Consider the following 17,012-nt stretch of genomic DNA (forward strand, 5'->3'; position numbering starts at 1 on the left):
ATGCAGGTGAAGACCGAGAGGACACAGTTACAGCATTTATCCATAAGGTGGGGCTATATAACCACACCACTACTCTTCTATGGAGATACACATGGCAACTAATGCAGTACCATCAGAAAAACGTCATTTGTACTGGCAGATAAACAACAAGGCTTTTAAACATGCCAATTCAACATATATTCTTGCATTTGGTCAGTGTGTTTTGATACTGTGCCGAGGGTTGATGGCCGAAAATGGACTCACTAGTTGCTCTGTCCATTCAATTGATTGTCCATCTATCCCAAAGTACAGTCTCTGTTCAAATGACCTCTCCTGTAACCCCCAGAAGATGGATACAACCCTGGTAGAGATGTAAATACAGTACTGAGAGAGACGTACAGGGAGGGGGAGGCAAAATGTGAGAACTTCTCAGAACAACAGGTTCTAGCCACTCTCTCCAAGTCTAGGAGACTGAACACATTGCCATGTGACTTCACCTCTACAATAACAGACTAGTCTCTTTGGTCTGTTAGCACATCCATTTCCGCATGTCCCATGCAGAGAGCATGACACATGCAGCTTTGCTTCAGGGTTCACACACTGGTGCAATGTAAGGCTGATTTAAAGCATTTATTCTACAAGCCCTACAGCAGATTAGGACAAATGTAGCCATGTTAAATGAATACCAGAGGAACAGGAACAATATAGCCATTGTCCTTTGCTGCTATTCCTAACCATGTTATCATGTTTTTATTTTTATTTTTTATACACAGTCTAAGTTTCTTTTCTACTTCCTCAAACCATTAGTCAACTTCCGAAAATCTTTCCATTCTCACAGCATTAACCCCTTCTACTCTGATATGACTGGTCTCTGTCCAGAGGTCAGAGGTGGGCGGTCAGCTCAAACTCCACTAACTGTCAGTCTGGTCACAAGTTGTCACACTTTCATCCTGACCTCTACACCCCAAACAGCTTGTGACTTTCAGACTCTTCAAACTGCACCAAATAGGCGTCACCTTTCAAGACCATCACAACCTTCAGTTTAAATACACCACTCATATTCTGGTCTGTATCATTTGTCTTTTCTAGTTTCTATTTCATCTTGTCCATCTCTCAGTTACCTTGAATACTGTGTTATTTCCATGATAAACCAGTCTAGCCTATATTTTGTTGATGTGTTTTCTGTGCATTAACCCCTGTGAGAGAAATCAGTGAGCACACGACTCTGTCCCTATTCCCACTGGGGGTTGGATTGTTGCCACGCTTCCATAGAATACAATAAAAACCACTTCAGCAAAAAAACAGAACAAAGCTTCACCCACATAAATTAAAACGACAATACACAATATGTACAAACCATTGCATCCGCCAATTAAATAAAAAGTCAAAATAAATTGATTCAAATATTTTGGGGTTTGAATGATTCACATGTTCAAAAAGGCCATTCTAAAATAATAAAAAATGGAACTAACTACAGAGATCGCATTAACAGAAAGATCGAAAGAGAGAACAGAAGAGTGGATATGGCACACAGGGTGTAGGCCTACTCAGTAAAGACATGGAGCTAGTCTCTTGAGTGCTCCTCAATGCTTAGTGAAGTCCAGGTTGAGTGCAGTGGAACCACAGCTGCCCTCTAGTGTCCATCCAGTGTATTGCACATGGGGTCCACTGATAATTTGGAGTATTTTCCAGCTGTCTGTCTCTCTCCAGTTTCTGAATCAGGTTGGACCAGTTTTCCCCTCAGTGACCCTCAGACTGGCTTCTGGCTCCCAGCCCCCATTGTCCTCTCTCCTTCAGGGACAGTAGTAGCATTACCCCGGCCCCCCTGCTGCTCTCATGGCCTCCTGCAGTTTGAGTCTGTAGTTGTCGTAACGACGCGTCACGGAACACACCCGATCAGTCTCCTCCTTCTCCAGCATCCTCAGGAAGTTACTCAACTCTGGGATGGAGAACGCATCCCACTGGAAGAGGAAAGAGAGGTATGGTTAATACAGAGTGTGTGAATGTGTGTGTTTAGTGTGTGGGAGTTCAGTGTGCGTCTTACCATGACCTCGCCAGTCTGCTGTTCTCTCAGGACGAAGCCGAATGTGTCGGTGTTGGGACCTGCTAGCAGACGCAGGAACAACGGATGCTCTCCCTCTGACAGCTTACACACGTACACTACAGGAGGAAACACGCACACCAGCTAGAACATTAGTATCATAAAATGCTGTGGTTATAATGCATGATCATAGGGCATTCTACAAAAGGGTTCAGTGTTGAGTCAGGGGGAAGATGTGCTGTAAAACACAAATGAGAGCTTGGGAAACTGGGGATAGGCCAAAGTGGTGTGTGTGTGCATGGAAAACAACCCTGGATAAAAGTGTTGGCTCCATGCCATGGGGTAGGCACACACAAAAACGCACACACATACGGGTAAATAACCACAGCAGCCCTGTCAGATCAGAGAGAGAAGTCTTTCATGCGAGTCAGTCAGCAGGCAGCCCTAAACCCTCCCGCATGTTCCTTATCCAGAGACACCAGCACATACCACCACATGGTCTCAGCCTGTCCCTCTACAGTAGAGGTTCCTGCTAGGCCTAACCAGCCTATAGGTTCCCCTATTAAACACAGCTGGTGAAAGAGACTAGCTCTACACAGCTATGTACCAGACGTCATTTAGCCGTCCATCTCAGCAGGACTGGGAGAGATCCGCATTCCATGCCACACCAGATTCTGACATCACCATGGTATTTCTTGCTGCAGGCAGGGGCTTTTAAGTTTCCACCACCATCGGAATGGGTCACAAGTTACATAGACATGCATACACTTACCCTTCCTCATATATCACACAGTAACCACAGATCTAGGGTCAGATTTATGACACTACAAATCCTAACAATTACGAACTGAGTCCGTGCCATACACAGCCCTGCACATACGCCCCCAGTCCTTCGCCTACTCCACCCAGGGGGTGCATCTGTTTGAGGAGGGTTTTTATCAGCTAGTGGAACTAAACTGTGTTTTTTTTTAATTGGACACAGTATAGACTGTCTAGACAAACCATCTCATTAACAGGCTCAGCCCTCCCCTCTTCATTTACCGAGGGGAAAACACCGCAAACACACACTACAACGTCTGAGAGTCACACTCTCCTAGAGGTCGGTGATAGCGTGTGTGCATTTCCCCTGACATAATGAAGAGCTGTCAGATTACACAACATTGTGAGAAGAGATTAGACAGACCTTGACAGACTGCACACAGCACCGCTACTCGGCTGGAAGTCTGACCTATTCACAATCATAAACCATAATCTACCTGCACTCCTATTCCCGACTACTCTATCCCTGCCCCTCTAACCCTGCCCCCACCCAGTCTTCAGTAAGAGGGGCTAATCTCCTGCTCTGTGGTATAGGGACTGATCCAGCTTTGCGCGTCTGCTGGGGTCTGACTCAGAGCCGGGTTAAGGTCCAGGCTGAGCCTCACCAGCGAGCTGCCCTCTCAATCTCATCTAGCAGAGCCCTAACATAGGAAGAACTGTAGTAACAGTAGTGGGGGGGAACAGAAGACCAAGACACAGGCTGCTACTGTAAACTGTCCTGAAACCTGTTGGGGCCTTCTCTCCACAGGCTGGCTGGTTGGTGGGAGAACAGTTGCTGCTGGACACGCTGTGTGTGTGTGTGTTCCGCCCTGGCGGGGTATTCCTGACACAGGGGTGAAACGCAATGTGTGTGGGGACAGCCCTGTGGCATTCAGCAACATGAGAGCGAGGCATCTAGAAATACACACCCTGACCCTACAGATACCCACACACACTCGAAAACTATCATGAATACACCGCACAAACAAATTATGTTCAGACACCAGCCCAGTTCTGGCATGTATGCTATCCAGCCAGCTAACACAGTCTGGAATCTATGGCATGACAAGCCAACTACAGTGTCTCCTCTAGTTAGAAAGACAGACCGCAAACACACGAGACACACTTACCTTGCTCCTCCCTGCGGCAGCGTTTGTACAGGGCATATTTAGCAGGATTGTCAGCTACGGTGAACTTGGTCAACAGGGCCTGGATCACCTGATAAAAACAATGTTAACGATAAAGATCAGCATCAGCGTTTATATATAATTATAGTGCATTTGGAAAGTATTCAGATCCCTTGAATTTTTCCACATTTTGTTAAGTTACAGCCTTATTCTAACATGGATTAAATTGTTTTTTTCACCCTCATCAAGCTACACACAATACCCCATAATAAACAAAGCAAAAACAGGTTTTTGCAAATGTATTAAATATTAAAAACTGAAATATCACATTTACATTAGTATTCAGACCCTTTACTCAGTACTTTGAAGCACCTTTGGCAGCGATTACAGCCTCGAGTCTTCTTGGGTAGGACGCTACAAGCTTGGCACACCTGTATTTGGGGAGTTTCTTCCATTCAAAGTTCTGTCAGGTTGGATTGCAGCACAGCTATTTTCAGGTCTCTCCAGAGATGATCGATCGGGTTCAAGTCCGGGCTCTGGCTGGGCCACTCAAGGACATTCAGAGACTTGTCCCAAAGCCACTCCTGCGTTGTCTTGGCTGTGTGCTTAGGGTCGTTGCCCTGTTGGAAGGTGAACCTTCGCCCCAGTCTGAGGTTGAGCGCTCTGGAGCAGGTTTTCATCAAGGATCGCTCTGTACTTTGCTCCGCTCATCTTTCCCCTCGATCCTGACTAGTTTCCCAGTCCCTGCTGATGAAAAACATCCCCACAGCATGATGCTGCCACCATGTTTCACCGTAGGGATGGTGCCAGGTTTCCTCCAGACGTGACGCTTGGCATTCAGGCCAAAGACTTCAATCTTGGTTTCATCAGGCTAGAGAATCTTGTTTCTCATGGTCTGAAAGTCTTTAGGTGCCCTTTGGCAAACTCCAAGAGGGCTGTCATGTGCCTTTTACTGAGGAGTGGCTTCCGTCTAAGGCATTGCATCGCAGTGCTAGCTGTGCCACTAGAGATCCTGGTTCGAATCCAGGCTCTGTCGTAGCCGGCCGCGACCGGGAGACCCATGGGGCGGCGCACAATTGGCCCAGCATCGTCCAGGGTAGGGGAGGGAATGGCCGGCAGGGATGTAGCTCAATTGGTAGAGCATGGGGTTTGCAACGCCAGGGTTGTGGGTTCGATTCCCACGGGGGGCCAGTATGAAAAAATTAAAATAAATATAACGTATGCACTCACTAACTAAGTCGCTCTGGATAAGAGCGTCTGCTAAATGACTAAAATGTAAATGTAATTGTTGGAGTGCTGCAGAGATGGTTATCCTTCTGGGAGGTTCTCCCATCTCCACAGAGGAACTCTAGAGCTCTGTCAGAGTGACCATTGGGTTCTTGGTCACCTCCCTGACGAAGGCCCTTCTCCCCCGATTGCTCAGTTTGGCCGGGCGGCCAGCTCTAGGAAGAGTCTTGGTGGTTCCAAACTTCTTCCATTTAAGAATGATGGAGGCCACTGTGTTCTTGGGGACCTTCAATGCTGCAGACATTTTTTGGTACCCTTCCCCAGATCTGTGCCTCGACACAATCCTGTCTCGGAGCTCTACGGACAATTCCTTTGACCTCATGGCTTGGTTTTTGCTCTGACATGCACTGTCAACTGTGGGACCTTACATTGACAAGTGTGTGCCTTTCCAAATCATGTCCAATCAATTGAAATTACCACAGGTGGACTCCAATCAAGTTGAAGAAACATCTCAAGGATGATCAATGGAAACGGGATGCACCGGAGCAAATTTTAGAGTCTCATAGCAAAGGGTCTGAATACTTATGTAAATAAGGTATTTCTGTTTTTTAGTTTCCATAAATTTTTCAAAAATCTATAAAAACCTGTTTTCACTGTCATTAATGGGTATAATATTTAATTAATTTTAGAATAAGACTAACATAACAAAATGTGGAAAAAGTCAAGGTGTCTGAATACTTTCCGAAGGCACTGTATAGCGATTTTCTACAAATCACTGCACGCAGGTTGTACGTAACTGTGTGAGACCCACCTGTCGTACGGTGTTGTTCGAGCTGATGTGAAGAGTGTTAGTCACCCCCCGGGGGATGTAGAAAACCTCCTCTCCTCCCCCACCTCCTCGGCCCTCTCGTACTGTGATGGGTCTCATCAGCTCCAACTGCACCTTGATGAACCCTGTATACACACCACTTGGGTTCTACAGGGAGAGAGAGACAGGTCAGGATACGGCAGGGCAACACAGAACATGTACACAAGCACGCATGTTCGCACACCACACACAGTAAGCTCGGTCATGTCTGTGTGAGAGATGAGCAGATGATGGGGTGGGGGGGTTAACAGTTACCAGATGGAGCCCTGATTTGTGGGCCCATTTCTATGCTCATTACTTCACATGCCACCCCCCTGGGCACAGGGGACAGCACCGTGTGTGTGAGAGAGAGAGTGTTTAGAAGGGTAAAAGAGAGAAGAGAGAGAGGGTCATTAAAGGTGATGAGAGCTGAAACTCCTCAATCAGCTGAATGCCACGACGCACCCGCACTGTTACGTAGTTATGTTTCTATAGAGAAAGAGAACAAAGAGTGACTTGTGGTTGCGATAGATGGACAGATTGGGGACACAAAGAGAGGAGAGAGAAGAAAATGGGTGTGGGAGCAAACAAAGACATTCTAAAGAAGACAGAAGACAGCAGTACAGTCATTATGCCTGCCTGACTGCATGTTTTAGATGACAGACTGTCAGGTCAGATAGCATGGATTATATGGACATCAATGTGAATCGAAGAACATTGGTTCGAACTTTGACCCCTCCCCAGAAGGAAATAAGTATGTTACAGTTATTAATCTGGTACACATCTCTCAGGCAGGCTAGTCTGGTGAACATGTGGTGTGCCACCATCATGCCCACAGCCTGGTGAGCACTGAGCAGTCAGTTAGACAGAGTCGGTCTTCTTCTACACAACAGCGGAGGTCAGGACAACAAAAGAGCTTCTGTTCAATCATCATCCTCATCATTAGTAAACAGACGGAGAGATGTGGCGGAAGCATGCAGCGAGCAAATGTGAGTGTGTGTCACGTCTCTGTTGTGGATCAGGAGGGGCTAGAGAACACACACAAAACATGAGCGCTGAATGAGCCTTTACAGTTCAGCTCAGCTCTGAAGGCTGGCAGACCCACGCACACACTCGTGCCAGAGATAACCATCAGAGCCTGACAGTCATACAAGTTAGTTTAGGGATAAGGGGTTGAAGTGGGTAGCTAGGTCACAAGGGATGATAAACTGTGAGGTAGCCTAGTGTCTGATGGAGGAGTTGGGTTAAGGGTTAGTGGACGGGGTCAGGGGTTAGAGGTCACTTACCAGGGTCATTTTGAGGTGGTCCTTGGAGGAGGAGTTGTACAGCTCGACCTTCTGTCTGATCTCCTCTCTGCTGAGATGAGTCCGTAACTCCCTTTCCTGCTCCACATCCTGATAGACAGAAACAGAGACAAACAGAGTTAAGTGGTGTTATTACATGTGCTATGGCCTGAAGAGATTGGTAAGATCAGCTGATACAGATACAAAGAGCATACACACACGCACAGGCCTCCAGCCCTGGGCCTGCCACACAGTGTTTTCCTGACCTTCATTTGGAGGCCCTAGGTTTACATTTTAGTCATTTAGCAGATGCTCTTATCCAGAGTGACTTACAGTTAGTGAGTGCATACATTTTCATACTGGCCCCCCGTGGGAAATGAACCCACAACCCTGGCATTGCAAGCGCCATGCTCTACCAACTGAGCTACAGGGGATATCCCCTAGATCAGGGATATTTAACTGCCGGCCTGCAGGCCAGATCCGGCCCGTTTATTAATTTATACTGGCCCTTTGATCAAATCTTAACATTAATCAAATATCTGCAAAAATAATCTACGCCAATATCGGACTTCAGTGCCAAAATGACAAGCGACAAGGTGGTTGTCTATAGTGTGGTTTCTAGCGGCTTTTAGAGCCTGTGTCGCATGTAGATAATTTTTTCTTCATATGAAGTTGGCTCTAGCATTTGAACGGTTTAAGCTACAAAATATTATGACCCCATTTCTGAAAGCTACGACTAAGTAACACCTACGTGCCTTCTATTTCCCTCTCTGATACTCACAAGGACTCGTTAAAAAGGGACTGACAAAAAACGTGCCTAATGACTGAGGGAAATTCATTCAAAGCATACTTCCTTCAGACTGGAATTTGGCATTACCTGATTTGACATACTGTATCTTTGTGTTATTTATTGAGATGCGTCATTTTCAGATGATTTTAATAATAATAATAATAATAATAATAAAACGATCTAATTACTTTTAGAACCTTTTAATATTTGTTTAAATAAAACAAAATAATAGTGCGCGAGTGTCACAAATGTTTTGGTTGTACCTCGACTAACGTTTGTTGAGCGCCCGCCACATCTTTCCTAATTACTTCTGGCAACATTTCATTTTAAGGAAAGTGCTTTATTGGTGGTTGCTTTTTAATACAATTCTTCCGAAGAATAAATCGGAATTAACCTTTTTAAAATCTGGGCCCCCGTAACAATAGATACTGAACAAAAACCCAACATGTAAAGTGTTGGTCCCATGTTTTATGAGCTGAAATAAAAGATCCCAGAAATGTTCCATACGTACAAAAAGCTTATTTCTCTCAATTGTTTTGCACAAATTTGTTTACATCCCTGTTAGTGAGCATTTCTCCTTTGCCAAGATAATCCATCCACCTGACAAGTGTGGCATATCAAGAAGCTGATTAAACAGCATGATCATTACACAGGTGCACCTTGTGCTGGGGACATTAAAAGACAACTCTAAAATGTGCAGTTTTGTCACACAACACAATGCCACAGATGTCTCAATTTTGAGGGAGCGTGCAATTGGCATGCTGACTGCAGGAATGTCCACCAGAGCTGTTGCCAGATAATTTAATGTTAATTTCTCTGCCAACATTGTTTTAGAGAATTTGGCAGTACGTCCAACCGGCCTCACAACTGCAGACAAGATGTAACCACGCCAGCTCAGGACCTCCTCATCCGGCTTCTTCACCTGCGGGATCATCTGAGACCAGCCACCCGGAGAGCTGATGAGTATTTCTGTCTGTATTAAAGCCTCTTTGTGGGGAAAAACTCATTCTGATTGGCTGGGCCTGGCTCCCAAGTGTGTGGGCCTATGCCCTCCCAGGCCCACCCATGGCTGCGCCCCTGACCAGTCATGTGAAATCCATAGATTAGGGCCTCATTAATGCATTTCAATTGACTGATTTCCTTATATGAACTGTAACTCAGTAAAATCTTAGAAATATTTGCATGTTGCGTTTATATTGTTGCTCAGTAATTGAATTGCCCTGCCCTAGATGTTGATTTTGGCAAATAATCTAGGGGAAACACTGCCATCACACGCATACGACCGTCATACATCTCACACACATACCCGGTGTCTCATTGGGTCTGGGTCTCCCCCTCAAGGCAAGGGTCCACCACAGCACGGACACACACAGACCACTCATCCCACCATAGGACAGAAGTGTGTCAGGCCCAACCCAGGGAGAGAGGAGGTCATAGTTATGTAATGAATGTGCTCCTCAGATCCAGAGAGATGAGTCATACTGCTGAAGGCTGTGACCTTCACACACACACACAAAGTTTAAACTCCTGGAAAGCAGAAGGATTTGATTTTAGTCATATTTCTAAATGGACATGAATGCAGCTTCCTCTCCATATCACTCTGGATCATGCAGTCATAGCAGACACACGTCATCCTCAGTGTGTGTGTGCCTGAGTCCAAAGTCCAGACAGCGCTGTGTGTTCTTACATGGGCATAGTGCTGCTCTGCTCTCTAAGGCTCCTAGCTACTAAAAACAAACCTAAACCTCACTCGGTATCCTGGCAAGACCTAGCAGGCACTGGACACCTTATAAGGCCACACTGTGTGTGAGTGCACGAGAGACCAGGGTGCCAACGTGTACACACCGAAGAGTCCGCCTTAGGCAATAACATTGATAGTGGAGTGGTATGGTTCTAATAGCCTAGTATTTACCTCAGGGAGACCGGGCTGACTGGGGCTATATTCCTGACCTACTAGTAGTGTTCTCTTTAATGTCAACATCAAGGTAGTAAAAGGCATGCTATGAATGCTCTTCTGGAGGTGCTTCTGATTTACTTTTTTATTGCCTACCACAGAGGAAAACAGGCTCATAAAGTAACAGTACAGAGCTCCTTATTGTTACAGTTAGTAATGGATGTGGTCTAATGCTAGGGTTTAGACTCCTGCTGCAGCCAGCTGTCTTCACTGACTGGGGACTGGGCTGGGTTGAGCTGTAGTAGGATGGGCCTGTGAGGAGAACTGTAGGTCAAGTCCACTTAGCTCATGGTGTGACCCAGTAGGTTCATGAGACTATGGGTTGCAGTGTATGAGCCCAAACAGGTGACATTGACCTGTTGCTTGGTCCAGCCCAGTGACTCACTACAGGATTACAGGAATACTAGGTCAACCGCACTGTTAGCATTCAAGTAGGCTATCATGTCTGTGTAGTGCTAACAGAGGCCTTGATATGCATAGGAGAAAGTGGCTCTGCACTGATAACTAAAGGCCTTTGCAGACAGTACGTCAGATTCAGTCTTTTCATGTAAACAGGATTATTAGGGAAATCATTATTCTTGCACAGCATGCAAACGTTTAAATCAAACTATTATATTATTCGGACTATTCCCAATAATCGTATCATTGTGTGCATAATAAATCAGTGCTGGTTGTGTTCCTATTGATCAGTCACCGAGATCGGCTCTTAACACCAGCCACACACTACACGATAAAGGCCAAAAAAATCTGATACTGTCAGAACTTTGTCGGAGCCTACAACCGCACGTAGCGGTACTTAAAATCGTCAGACGTAGACCCTGTCACACTGAACGAGCCAAGACGATTGACAATCGTTTACGACCTACGACTTTGCCCACGACTTCGCAATAGTCAGGGACGGCAAAATCATGGCATAAGATGGCTAAAATCGTACGTCTGTGGGGGGCTTAAGCCTAAAAGTCCACCATGTATTTATACACACACTGTAGCCACGACAGATAGCCTTCTAGAGCTAGTCATCCCTGAAGTACTTTACTGGGTCGTACAGGTCACAGCTGATTAAGGTGGCTCACAGTAAGACCCAGGGGATTATGGGTAGCCACAGAGAAAGAGGTTGGTGAACACTTGCTAGCTACTACTGTGGTAAAAAAATGTATTCTCACCCTCTCCAACCAGCTCCATAGGATTACCTCGGTTTCAAACAGAGCCTCAGAGGTCATGACTACATCAGATGGCTCAGCACCGAACCGGTTCATGAATGCGGTCTTGAACAAACTAACATCATTATCATTACTTTGGGTTACGAGGCAGAGTATGTAAATGGTAGTGTATTTGAGTCCATATAGACAGATCAGGATGGGGCAGACAGGAGAGGGTTAAGAGGAGCACCAGTGATCCGGAGCGTGACAGGCAAAAGGCAAAACAAACAAACGTTCCGATGAGGTAATGGCTAAAAACAACCATATTGCTCTCCCTCCCTCCCTCCCACACAGTGTTTGTTATAGCCACGGGCCACTACACTGCAGCCGGCGAGGAGGAGAGCAGAAAGACAGCAGAACAGACTTTAGGACTGTCCCCGAGAGTTCAACCTGTCGCTCTTTATGTCTCCGCCCTACACTCTTCACTGTAGTTACTGCAGCATCAAGGTTAATGAATGCCAGTTGGCTAGACTCTTTCCTGAGGCAGGCAGGGTTAGCTGGGGTGGCAGAGGTATAAGAGCAGGACTGATAAAGAGGAGAGTTGTTTTTTTTAGGGTGAAGAGTCAGGTGGCGAGCAATGTGGGATAGCTGTGGGCCAGCGTGCGGTAAAGTGGCCCTGGGATTGAGTGCTTAGAGTAAGCCTTAGTAAATGACGTAAATGTAAATGTAGAGTTACAATGAGTTCAGTGCTGGGTTAAGTAGAGGTGTGGCTTAATGTGTGAAGTAATGTGTGTGAAGTAGAGGTGTGGTGTAATGTGTTTGGTGTGTTCAAAGAATAGGCTAAGCTTTGTGTCATCAGACTGTTGTTTTCTCCAGCGCTTTTCTCAGTCAGTCAGTCAAACCTGATTACACACACACACACCTGATGTTATCCATTTACAGATGGACAGATCCAGACAGCCATGCTTCTCAAGCAAAAAATAAAACAAGCTAAGAAAAGCTGGAAATAGACTAAACACCCCTGACTTAACCTACATCTGGATGTGTGGGCGTGGATATTGTTCTACATTTAAAAAAATCAGTATGGGAAGAGCAGTTTGACTATGTGTTACGGTAGTTTGTGAATCCATGACCACAGTCTCATTCAGTGCCATAGTGATGTAGCAACTACCCCCCCCACCCTCTGTGTGTGACTTCCTCTTCAGCTTAGAGGGGAAGTTCACAGCAGCCACACCTTTCCTCTGCATAATGGACATCGACATTCTTCAACTAATGCAGGTTCTGTAGACATAAACCAAGCACTGCAGACACCGCATCCAGTGCAAACCCACTTGGAGAGCTCCTATACCACCACTACACCACAGCCAATTCCCTGACACCACACTAAAAACAGCACAGTATTCATTTTGACCTGGAGGGATTCCAGCAGCTATTTACTGTACTGAGTATGACCTAGTACTGCATGCACAAACACACAGAATAGCATAGGAAAGACTAAACCACTCCATTGACTGCAGCAGGAGAGTGTGATCCATCCCTTAGTGTCCCACTGGGTAGAACAGAGGTGAATTCCTGCTCAGTGGGCTCAGAGTCAGAGGGTGAGAGCGAGAGGGTGACAGGGTCCATCCTGCCTCCTGTGGTGTCGATGGACTCGCATAACTGAAAGTGGCTTTACTGAGGACGAGTAAAGAGGTCAGGAATGAAACACTGCTGTACACACATAAAACTAAAATACTGAGCTGAACACAAACTCTGGGCTGAACAAAAAGAATGAAGAGGAATGGAAACCACCCCAGCAGAACTGCTGACTCTTCCCACAGACCCCTGGGCTGCTGGCCTGGAACACACACACTGCTGATAGAGATCTCCACAGACCCCCTATCTAGCTGAGGTATGAAAACACTGCAGAGATTGGAAAATATTAATCTTGGGGAGTTGGGATCTGCATGTTTCTCCTAGTCTGTGCTCCCTGTGTAGTCTACTGCTCCACACCAAGTCTGAAACAACATATGAGAGAGAGAGGGGTCCGAGGTAGAAGAAGGGTGGCTAAGAAAAAAAAAAGTGATCGTCACATGTCGGGATTTTTTGGGGACGATATGTCGTATAATATCGTTTTGACGATATCGCAATATTATTTTGTGCTAGTTGGCTGTACCTGCAAACTCCAGTATTTTTCCTTCATAGATTGTTCTCCATCTTCTTTTTAAATAGGGAGCCAATTTGTTTTAAGCACTTTTATTTCCATGACTGATCAAAACTCGTTATCATGGCTCTCGCTTGTCCCTCTGCAGCAGACACATGGTGAGCAATATGTTTGGAACAGTGAATCGCAATAAAAATCACAGTATTGAATCGGAATACATATCGTATCACCACCTAAGTATCGTGATAATATCGTATCGTGAGGTCCCTGGCAATTCCAAGCCCTAGTCAGAGTACAGGGAATTAACGATGACTGAGGGACAGACACTAGGCTCGTGTTTTTTTGTGGGCCGTTTCCTGGTGATCTCCCTCTCACGGTTTCTCTCTAGTCTGCATGCATCCATGTGCTCCACAAATCAAAGTCAGGTCCTCCCTGTCAAACTGAGGAGTATTACCATATCCTCCAAATCACACAGTCTAGGACTGTTCCCGAATAAATAAAAAATATTGGTAGACCAAGAGTCGTCTGTTCTTTCGACCAATCGACTGGTAGAAATGTTAAAACGTGTATTTTTCCATATATAGACACTAGGGCTGACCCCATTTAGTCGACTGGTCGATTGTTTGGTCGATAGGCTGTTGGTCGACCGAGATTTCTTTAGTGCACAAGACACCTGTCTGATTCGCTCGTCTCAGTGAACTAATCCATTGTGGAGGCCACGGGATGGCACAGTCCATCACTCTAAGACATGTGATACTGAAGTTGTATGTGGTTATATTATGTAAAAATAATATTTTATAACGCGCACTTTATCCCGGGTTGGGTATGGTAGCGGTCTGTGGTTCTGAAACATAATCCTTAGTGCGCCATTCAATTGGCACCTTTCCCTATGTTGCTAAGTGCATAATAGCAAAATTAACCAGCATATTGGGATTGAGAACAATGCAGTGGAGGCAGCGGAGATGAGGAAACAGCCCTTGCCTTAAGCCCTATTCGGACGGGATTAGTTTTACTGGGGGTGGTCAGGTAATGTAATTATGTGCACAAGCACAAAACACCAGGTCTATAATTTTAGTCTCGTCCGAATCTGCCATGTCAGTAATTTGTACACGGCAGGAGAGTAAACAATTCCAGCCAGAATACCCTACTGTTTTTTGGCTAACTCCAAGGTCCTCTGACAATACTAGTCCCGTGCGAATCGACATCCCTGTGTTTTGAGAGAAATGTCTGAGTTTGACAGATGTTGCTCGCGGTTTGAGCAAGAAAACAATAACTGATTTGATAAATTGAACAAAGTGCTGCGCATAGCCTTATATGAAGGGCCTACATGTATCAACTTCCACAGTGAATGTTTTTGTTCGTGTGATTTGAATATTGCCAAATGGATCAGTAAAAAATATTGTGCCTATTTAATGTTCCCTTGCTGTTAATAGATCGCAAAGCAGCATATAACTGACCAAAACATTTGGAAATGATAAGTTCACTTTCGTATCCAAAGCCTTAAAAACGCATCTCAAGTGCAAGTGCACTGTTTAGCTGACATCTGAAGGCTGGGGGGAATTTAGGACGTCTAATGCGGATCGTTAAAATATCCTAATGATTATGATCACACTTGCTCAATTCAAATATTATGGCGACACTATACCAATGATGGTATCGTTTAGAAACTTGGGAACCAAGCTGGAGTTATCAGTGTAGTCCTGTTATCGCCTGGACCTACAGGGTTCCGTCATAACTGTCAATTAATTGGAAAAAATTAAAAGAATTACGGGGGCAGTTTGGGGAAAAAAAACTAATCCCGTCCGAATCATCCTCTGGAATAACGGACATTCTGGGGTAATAATTACATAACCGACGTTCTCTAGTAATACTAGTCCCGTGCGAATAGGGCTTAGCCTAATTGTTTAAGAAAATTGAGGAGAGAGCAAACCAACTTAATTACGTCTATAATCAATCGCCTAACTGTTAAATATGCCTGGCTTTATAAATCATCCATATACACTACCGGTCAAAAGTTTTAGAACACCTTCTCATTCAAGAGTTTTTCTTTATTTTTTACTATTTTCCACATTGTAGCATAATAGTGAAGACATCAAAACTATGAAATAACACCTATGGAATCATGTAGTAACCAAAAAAGTTTTAAACGAATCAAAATATATTTTCTATTTGAGATTCTTCAAATAGCCACCCTTTGCCTTGATGACAGCTTTGCACTCTCTTGGCATTCTCTCAACCAGCTTCACCTGGAATGCATTTCCAACAGCCTTGAAGGAGTTCCCACATATGCTGAGCACTTGTTGGTTGCTTTTCCTTCACTCTGCGGTCCGGCTCATCCCAAACCATCTCAATTTGGTTGAGGTCGGGGGATTGTGGAGGCCAGGTCATCTGATGCAGCACTCCATCACTCTCCTTCTTGGTAAAATAGCCCTTACACAGCCTGGAGGTGTGTTGGGTCATTGTCCTGCTGAAAAACAAATGATAGTCCCCACTAAGCCCAAACCAGATGGGATGGCGTATCGCTGCAGAATGCTGTGGTAGCCATGCTGGTTAAGTGTGCCTTGAATTCTAAATAAATAACAGACAGTGTAACCAGCAAAGCACCCCCACACCATAACACCTCCATGCTTTACGGCGGGAAATACACATGCGGAGATTATCAGTTCACCCACACCGCTTCTCACAAAGACACGGTGGCTGGAACCAAAAATCTCCAATATGGACTCCAAACCAAAGGACATATTTCCACCGGTCTAATGTCCAATGCTCGTGTTTCTTGGCCCGAGCAAGTCTCTTCTTCTTATTGGTGTCCTTTAGTAGTGGTTTCTTTGCAGCAATTCGACCATGAAGTCCTGATTCACACAGTCTCCTCTGAACAGTTCATGTTACTTGAACTCTGTGAAGCATTTATTTGGGCTGCAATTTCTGAGGCTGGTAACTCTAATGAACTTATCCTCTGCAGCAGAGGTAACTCTGGGTCTTCCTTTCCTGTGGCGGTCCTCAGGAGACCCAGTTTCATCATAGCGCTTGATGTTTTTTAAGACTGCACTTGAAGAAACTTTCAAAGTTCTTGACATTTTCCATATTGACTGACCTTCATGTCTTAAAGTAATGATGGACTGTCGTTTCTCTTTGCTTATTTGAGCTGTTCTTGCCATAATATGTACTTGGTCTTTTACCAAATAGGGCTATCTTCTGTTTACCCCCCTACCTTGTCACAACACAACTGTTTGGCTGAAATGCATTAAGGAAAGAAATTCCACAAATTAACTTTTAAGAAGGCACACCTGTTAATTGAAATGCATTCCAGGTGACTACCTCATGAAGCTGCTTGAGAGAATGCCAAGAGTGTGCAAAGCTGTCATCAAGGCAAAGGGTGGCTATTTGAAGAATTTGAAATATAAAATATATTTTTGATTTGTTTAACACTTTTTTGGTTACTACATAATTCCATGTGTCATTTCATAGTTTTGAGGTCTTCACTATTATTCTACAATGTAGAAAATAGTAAAAATAAAGAAAAACCCTTGAATGAGTAGGTGTTCTAAAACCTTTGACCGGTAGTACACACACACACACACACACACACACACACACACACACACACACACACACACACATACATACATACATACATACATACATACATACATATATATATATATACTCATCAAAAAAAGAAAC

At 44.8% G+C, this 17,012-nt stretch overlaps 1 protein-coding gene across 2 annotated transcripts in view; it reads right to left on the minus strand.

Annotated features, from left to right (window-relative positions):
- Positions 1–590: 590 nt before the first annotated feature.
- LOC311140828 (ras association domain-containing protein 3-like) overlaps positions 591–17,012 on the minus strand; it is a 71,465-nt gene continuing 55,043 nt past the window's right edge. For both annotated transcript variants that reach the window (XM_084176077.1, XM_084176078.1), the window contains 5 exons: positions 7,306–7,413; positions 5,984–6,148; positions 3,949–4,036; positions 2,024–2,139; positions 591–1,940 (listed from right to left, as the gene is read on the minus strand). In XM_084176077.1, coding sequence (XP_084032203.1) covers positions 1,791–1,940; positions 2,024–2,139; positions 3,949–4,036; positions 5,984–6,148; positions 7,306–7,413 — 627 coding nt within the window. In that variant the 3' untranslated portion in view covers positions 591–1,790. The remainder of the gene's footprint in view (positions 1,941–2,023; positions 2,140–3,948; positions 4,037–5,983; positions 6,149–7,305; positions 7,414–17,012) is intronic.

This window comes from Coregonus lavaretus, assembly GCF_964263955.1.
Source record: "Coregonus lavaretus genome assembly, chromosome: 13".
Classification (NCBI taxonomy): Eukaryota; Metazoa; Chordata; class Actinopteri; order Salmoniformes; family Salmonidae; genus Coregonus; species Coregonus lavaretus.